Source organism: Arachis ipaensis, chromosome B01, assembly GCF_000816755.2.
Source record: "Arachis ipaensis cultivar K30076 chromosome B01, Araip1.1, whole genome shotgun sequence".
Taxonomy (NCBI): Eukaryota; Viridiplantae; Streptophyta; class Magnoliopsida; order Fabales; family Fabaceae; genus Arachis; species Arachis ipaensis.
The window spans coordinates 39651018-39658777 of record NC_029785.2 but is presented as its reverse complement, the minus strand read 5'-3'; the positions used below and the strand labels follow the sequence as shown (position 1 = coordinate 39658777).

Genomic DNA, 7760 nt, shown 5'->3' with positions numbered 1-7760 from the left:
AAAAGCTTAGAAAATTTTCAAATCTGAAGAACTCTGAAGCTTTAACATACTTCAAAAGCAAATGTGACTTGGACTTGAACAAGTCTTCTTTAACAAGAGCATTTGGAGATGCAAGGCATATTGTGTATGGTGATGCTATTGTACAATACAGGATGGTGAGCGACTATGGTAAGACTCTGCTGAAGTACAACCTTGGTTCAACTGTGCGCATTTCAACAATTCCTCATCCCAATTCCGAAGAAGAGCCCACTTTTGACAAGATGTATATTTATCTGGTTGGATGCAAAAATAGGTTTAGTGCGGGCTGCAAACCTCTAATAGGGCTTGATGGAGCATTTTTGAAAACAAGATTTGGTGGACAAATCTTGGCAGCTATTGGACAAGACGCCAATAATCATATCTATGTAATTGCATATGCCATTGTCTCAGTGGAGAACACGGAGAACTGGAGGTGGTTCCTTAAGTTGCTGCATGAGGACCTAGGGAGTTACAAAGAACATGGATGGTGTTTCATTTCGGACATGCAAAAGGTAACGATAATTGTTATTTAATGGTTCTTGTATTTCAATAAGTGTTGTATTTCAGTAGTTGTTGTATTTCAATAGTATTTGTTGCTTGCATGGGTCTGTTTCAATGGTTGCCGTTGCTTGTATGGTTCTCCTTGCAATATGTTTCTTGCATGGGTCTGTTTCAATAACTGGTGTGTTTCAATTTTTGTTGTTGCCTGTATTGGTAGGATGAGATAGGAGTACTATTTAATAAGTCATGGGGATGAATTTGCTGTCACTTATACATGTGCAGGGACTTATTTTATGTCACTTATGTAAGGTTGGGGACTATTTTGGGTCGCAATATTGTAAGTTACTAATCTTAGTGATTTTGTGCATGGGCTAATTACAACTGTCCAGGAGATCATGCCTGATGTCCACCACAGATTTTGTGTATGGCACTTGTGGAGAAACTTCAATAAACAGTGGAAATACAACGAACTTAGAGGATTACTGTGGAAGTGTGCAAGATCTACTACCACTACTACATAATTGATTTTTACTAACATTTAAAAAATGTTACCAAATCATATTAAAATGTTAGCTATGTATATTAGTAACATTTTAACAAATGTTAAATATACCCTATGTTACTAAAGAGTTTTACTAATATTTTTCTAAAGATTTAATAATATTTAATAAAAATGTTACAATAGATCTTCTATAGTAATATTATGAGAAATGTTACAATAGATCTTTCTTAGTAACACTTAAAGAAATGTTACAATAGATATATTTTGTAACACTTAGAAAAATGTTACCATAGATATTTTTTATAACACTTAAAAAATATTACAATAGATATTTTTTGTAACACTTCAAAAAATGTTACCATAGATATTTTTTGTAACACTTAAAAAATGTTACAAAAGATCTTTAGTAACATTTTTTTACTTATATTATACTATTTTTTATTTTTTATTTTATATTATACATAATATAAATATACTAAAATTAATTACTACAACATGAAATATTTCATTAAATTCACAAATTCACAAAAAAAAATTTATAGCCTCTTTCATTAATCAATAATCATTGTACAAATTTGCTTCGTGATGCAAATAAAATGGAAAAAAAATACTTATAACACTTAAACTCTATAAACATTCCATATAAAAAAGAAAAGAAAAAGTGATACTATCTACATAAAAAACTTAGTCTTTATACTAATCCTAGAAAAATGTATTTATCTGCTTGACTAGCTCATCACTGCGACAACTTATTACCATTCCCTTAAACCAGTCAACCAAGTTCATCTGATGCACATCAAACAAAAAAGCAATAAGAACTCATATAGTGGGCAGAAATAAAACCTGAAGAAAAATAATCATGGAATCACCTCTGCAGGTGGTCCAAAATCCCAAGTAAAGTTTCAACTTTTCAACCATTCACCTCTAATAAAATAAAAGTAAAAAATAAAATTGGTTATTAACATGATCTTCCTGACCTAACTGATAGCTATCTACAAGCTACAACAAGAAATTTGTTTTCGTTAGTTGCTTAGGCAGTGTAATCGGAACCATTGATCATTTCTAATATTTAGATCTTTTAGTTGAGAAAAAGTAATATATTGCCCTTTTCTAATTCTTACATAGTTTTTCATCAGTTGTTGCATCCTACTATTTTTTGTCCCCATTCTTACTTATTACCCGTCTAGCCTAACAGCTACATATCCTATACAAGCAGGACGAATATTCGAAAGTTAATATCTCAATGCAACTGGCAAATAAGTAGGTCTTGGACATACTAAAAAACCATAGTCAAGTAACACTGTAAAATTACAAACAGGAGAAAAGTTTCAGGCTTTTCAACTTTTAATCAGTATAGCAATGAAGAATCTCATTGATTTATCCTAATATTCTTACCTTATCCAAACAGTTCCCATATAATTGTTCAAAAGCCATAAATTCTGAAGTTTGAGAGGAAATACCACCAATTTCTGCAGAACAAATTTCTGCAAGGCCATAAAAATAAAAGGGAATTAAGAGAGGTACAGAAATCAATAGCCAACTCAAATGAATGTATCACTTTATTGGTTGGCTTCGAACCGGTGAGTTACTCATGAGCAACTAACACATTCTTTTCTTATTAAAGAAAAATCAAGACAAGTGGATATTATTTGACATTTATGGCTTCAAAATTTGATAATGCAAGTAATATGCTGAACATGTAGACTCATAAAATAAAGACATTGTATGATGACCATTCAAAATAATATACTGTGGGGAAAATGAGGTCTTTAAAAGAAAAGAAAAGAAAAAGAAACTCTCACATCAATTGAATAAGCAGTTCCAAGCACAAAACTGATGAAAAGAGCCCAAAACAATGGCCATGAACCTACAATCCAACCAAGCCAAAAATTCTATAAAAGAGAACAAAACGGTAAGCCTCTTTCCACCATTTCAGTAAAGCTTGTCTTGGAAATAGTATTGAATCTATATGGTACCAGAAATGAAAATGATGCAACAATTGTGACACCAGTTCCAACGGAATATTCACCAGATGCCAATGGAAGATATGGCTTGTTTATCTGCAATAAGATATACAGATCAATAATAAGACAAGGCACATGGAATTTCTCTGGAAAAGTTTGACAGCTATAAAAAGTTGTGTGTTGTTATAACTTATAACCACATCAAAGTTACAATAATATCTAAACCAGAATATGGCGGTCAAAATCATATTAACTATTCCGTGCTCAAGTTGCAAGAACACCTGTTCACACCCAATATATAGGCTTTTGACTATCCTACTTTGGTGAGTTAACTGATAAATCACATAGCAATTCTACTTGAATAATTCAAAAGCCAAGTACAAAAGAAAAGCATTTATTAGTCATCGAGATTTTTATATCTATTAGCAAGATCCATACCTTGTCTATTTCAATATCCGACAATTGATTCAATCCAACAATATAAATATTCATAAACAAGGCAGCTACCATAGCCTGAAACGAAGAAAACTCTAAAATGCATTACTAGACTAGAAGGACATAACAGAAACTTTTAGCCATTTAAGAGAAACAACACACTTCAGTGGCTCACCTCCAACACACCAGTAAAAAATAGAGGAGATATGTCTGATGATTTCTGCACTGCTAGGAGAGACAATGTCTTGGCTTGAGACAGCTGGGTAAGGCATGGCTGAAAGGAGAATCCCAAAGTTGCTCATGGTACTGGTACTTGCTTGACTCCTGCAACTGTAGCAAACAATGAAAAGAATAAAAACACATGCTAAAGCTTGAACTGTTAATCATCATTGCTAGAATGAACAAGACATCCTTACATCACGCATCAGAAAAATGAACCCTCAATCTTAAGACATTTTGAACTCAAAATAGATGCAGCTCCAAAGCGACCAACAGCTCAAGACATCCTTGTGTCTTTGATAGTCACACAGATGCAGCTCCAAATTGCAAATGATATGAGTTTATTATTATTTCACCCAAAAACAAATATTATTCTTAAACACAACCAATTAACTAAGAAGAGTGGCCTGCTTTCCTAAAATTCTTTTAGCACGAGATTACAAACAATCAGCTCAGTAAGTTTTAGTAAGAACAAAAAGAAAATTTCATCTAGCTGCCATGCAAATCAAAACCAGCTCGAGTATTTTTTAGTGCTTCTTTCAGTGATCTAAATTTCTGAGATATCAGAGAATTTTAGATTTCATACCTGACAGATGAGTTTCAACTCGTGGAGAAGCTCCTGTGAAAATTCTGTGTGATCCCTTAACGGCATACTAGGTGCTACCTTTGCCCCCAAAGCTAACAAATATAACATTCAGTACAAGAAATTGTATGTCATTGTCAACCAATTATTTACTTGGTTCATCAGATGCTAATCTATACACTAATGTGAAACATAATAAACTGTGCCATAAATGATGAGTATAAAGGCAAATAATAATGTAACTTTTCTCCTATAAAATGCTTGAATCAATTTATGCTCATCACTAATACAAAGGAGCCTATTCAAGCACTTCACTAATTTATGCCTATACTTGTTAATTACATTATCTAATGCAAATAATATGTGAAATCTGAAAATTAAAATTTAAAAGATAAAAAAATAATTTTTGCACCCTAACTGCAAAAAATATAACAAAAAAAACAAATAAAACATTTTCCATAAATTATGAACTGAGACTAAATTGAAAAAATAATAGAAACATAACACTAAATCTAGAAAAAGAAAAGGAAAAAACCATATTGAAAAAGGACTTTTCATGAGAGGACCAAGGGAAGTGCTAAACAATAACCCTTGAGTTATTATTCTTGTAAGAACTAAGAAGTGGTAGCACTAGCTGCATTCCTTTAGAAGCAAAAGAAAATTGACATTAAATAGCGTTTGTAAGATTCTAACTGATTTTCCTTGCTATATAGTCCTTGGGAATTCAACCATTTGGAGATGTAATCATGACACTTGAGTTGTAACTAAGCATCATAAATAAATATAGATATAGTAGTCTTAACACCCATTAATTTCACTACTTAGATACACTTTCTAGTGGGAGTGGATTCTCTCCAGTGGAAAAAAAATTGGATGGTATTCAGTAGAAAATCTCATTCTTCATTGTTCTCTCTCTTTCATTTATTTATGGTCTCACTTGTAGAATTAAAGGTGAGAGATCACATTTTATTCTCTCCAGTGACAAAAAAAATAGAAAAGATCCATTTCCCTTTCTAGTTTGTGTTCTTGGTACTGAAAAGTCACACCACCTATCTCCATGTCTTCTTCTTCTAAGTGGCGTGGCAAGGCTATAATCCATGTCCACTTCTCAGCTATTATCTTCAAGAAAATTGATCTTCAGACTCTAGTAATAAGCATTATTTATCTTCATTAGATATTCTATATTTTGAGCATGTTTAATTAAGTTTAATTTGATTAATTACACAGAAAATATCACGTAAATTTACAAGGAGATATTTCAGAAACAAGTATAGAAATGAACATTCCTTAATTGAACTCATAATTGCTACCACATTATCCAAATATTAAAACGACAATAATCATATTAGTAATGTGCAGGATTTCAGCTCAATGTAAGTGCATGTTTGAGCGCCATTATTTTATTAAAAAAAAGATCTTCTTTCAATGAAAAAAGATCTTTTTTATTTTTTAATGTGTTTGGCAAATTTCTAGTAGTAAAAGTAAAAGCACTAGTAAAATAAAAAAAAAAGATCTTTTTTGAGAAGCTGTAATTTACATCTTTTTTAAAAGATTTTTTTTTTCTTAAAAAAAGATATTTTTCATGTAATAAATGAACAAAAAAGTACTTTTATATTGTTATACCCAAACATAATTAATAGATAAAAATACCTTTTTACATGAGATATCCAAACATAAAATTACTTTTACTTCTCTATAAAATCTTTTAAAAAAAGATAACTCGAAAAAAGATCTTTTTTTAAAAGCTCACCCAAACAATCCCTAAAGCAAAGAACAGAATAATTAAAACCTAAACTCAAATAAACAACTTAATTAAAACCTAAATTCAAAACCTAACTACTAAATAACTAATTAAAAACCTAAATTAACTAATAATTATACATCAAAATTAATTACAGATTAATTATCAAGTAAAGATTAAAGAGGATTGAAGGAGCAAGAAGATAAGGGATGAGCAAACGATGGAACCGGCGAGAAGATGACTACGCAGGGAGAATATGATGGCGCAGGCGAGAAGAAGACGGCGCAATGACAGTGCAGGCAATGAGAGGATGAACCAGAGGCGAGAAATTACTATGCATGATTCAGATCTGAATCGAAATCAGCAATAGATAAGAAATTGAAGAACTGAGTGAATAGAAAAAAGTTAAAGAAGAGAGCACATGCTTACCAAAATTGAGAGGAGAATCCGAATCTGGAGAATGCTCAGATTGCGATTGAGATCGAGGAAGAAGATGAAGTGTAGAGGAAGGAGATGCGATGGAACTTGGGAGTGGTTTTGTCGGTGGTTGTGAACTGTAAAGAAAAGAACGCGAAAGAGATTAAAAAATAATGCTTTAGTGTAATTTTTACTTCTTTACACATTTGGTAACATTTACATCTAATTTTTCTTCTTTCTTTTAAAAAAAATATTTTTTTAACATTTATTCTACAAATGTTACTAAAAGTATAATTTTACTAGTATAGCTAACATTTTAAAAAATGTTAGATAAAAAGTGTTAGTAAATATCTAAATTCTAGTAGTGTACTCAAGAGGGATTGTTAAAAGAATGATGAAAATTCAAAGAGCTAACAAGGAAGCATGGGAATACATTTCCAAATGGCAAAGAGATGCATGGAGTTGGGCCTTCTTTAGCAACAAACCAAAATGTGACAACATATGTAATAATGCTTGTGAAGCCTTCAATGCCAGAATCAAGGAAGCAAGAGCCAAACTGATTATCACACTACTCGAGGAAGTTAGAATGTATATCATGAGGACAATTGCTCAGAACAAGCTGAAATTCAAGAACCATGTTGGCTTACTAACCCCCTGTTCAACGTAGCCTCTTGAAAAAGATTAGGAATGAATCAAAGAATTAGGTGCCAATGTGGTCCGGAGATGCAAACTATGAATAATTCGAGGCCCGTGGTTAGCCAACCAATATGGCAATGGACTTGGGAAAGAGAATATGCACATGTAAATTTTGGCAACTGAATGGTAATAATTTATAATTTAATTGTGGTTGTTATTTTTATATTGTAATTGTGATTACTGTTATACTTTAGTTGTGGTACTAATTTTTAATTGTGATTACTGTTCATATAGTAAATGTGATTACTATTATACTTTAGTTGTTGTTGTTGTACTTATTCTGATATTGTAATTGTGGTTCCTTAAGTCATTGTGGATTGCATGCTGAAATTGGTTCCTTAATTTTTTGGGTGCATTTTATTGATTTGAAACAAGGATGCCCTATGTCCATGCTTGTGTTGCATTGGCTAGGACAGGCAAATAGCATGAAAATTTGTCATAAATGGTTGACAATTGATGCATATAATGATACATATGCATTTCATATCAATCCTATTCCTAGTCAGAAATTATGGGAGAAGTCGATCTACAACAAACCACAAGCACTCAAGTTTAAGATGCTAGGAGCACCCAAGAAGAAACGAAGAAAGGATGCTGATAAAGGCCCAGTTGGAGGCAAGAAGCAGAAGATCGCCAAGATGAAGAGGGTTCTTGCCGTCATTGTGGTGGTAAGGGTCACGACAA

General features: G+C 32.1%; 1 protein-coding gene across 22 annotated transcripts; it reads right to left on the bottom strand.

Moving 5' to 3' along the window:
- LOC107629220 (homogentisate phytyltransferase 1, chloroplastic-like) lies at positions 1543-6583 on the bottom strand. Of its 22 annotated transcripts, none has more exons than XM_021120376.1 (11): positions 6393-6570; positions 6183-6312; positions 4226-5366; positions 3837-3956; positions 3596-3750; positions 3424-3515; positions 2998-3081; positions 2824-2913; positions 2417-2505; positions 1891-1945; positions 1543-1807 (listed from the first exon to the last, which is right to left on the bottom strand). In XM_021120376.1, exons 5-10 carry the CDS (start codon positions 3720-3722, stop codon positions 1924-1926), a joined length of 504 nt encoding a protein of 167 aa, XP_020976035.1. In that variant the 5' UTR covers positions 3723-3750; positions 3837-3956; positions 4226-5366; positions 6183-6312; positions 6393-6570; the 3' UTR covers positions 1543-1807; positions 1891-1923. The 22 variants fall into 22 exon arrangements, 14 of the variants coding, with proteins under 14 accessions (XP_020976035.1, XP_020976052.1, XP_020976038.1 ...); XM_021120393.1 differs by having other exon boundaries at positions 4226-4317; XM_021120379.1 differs by having other exon boundaries at positions 6191-6312.

What these genes read in the sequence shown, in the direction of transcription:
- LOC107629220 (XM_021120376.1), bottom strand. Translation starts at nt 3,722, where the DNA reads ATGAGCAACTTTGGGATTCTCCTTTCAGCCATGCCTTACCCAGCTGTC. An exon ending in TTTTTACTGGTGTGTTGGAG is followed by an intron (nt 3,516 to 3,595) that starts GTGAGCCACTGA and finishes AATGCATTTTAG; the next exon opens with AGTTTTCTTCGTTTCAGGCT. An exon ending in ATGGGAACTGTTTGGATAAG is followed by an intron (nt 1,946 to 2,416) that starts GTAAGAATATTA and finishes TTATTTTATTAG; the next exon opens with AGGTGAATGGTTGAAAAGTT.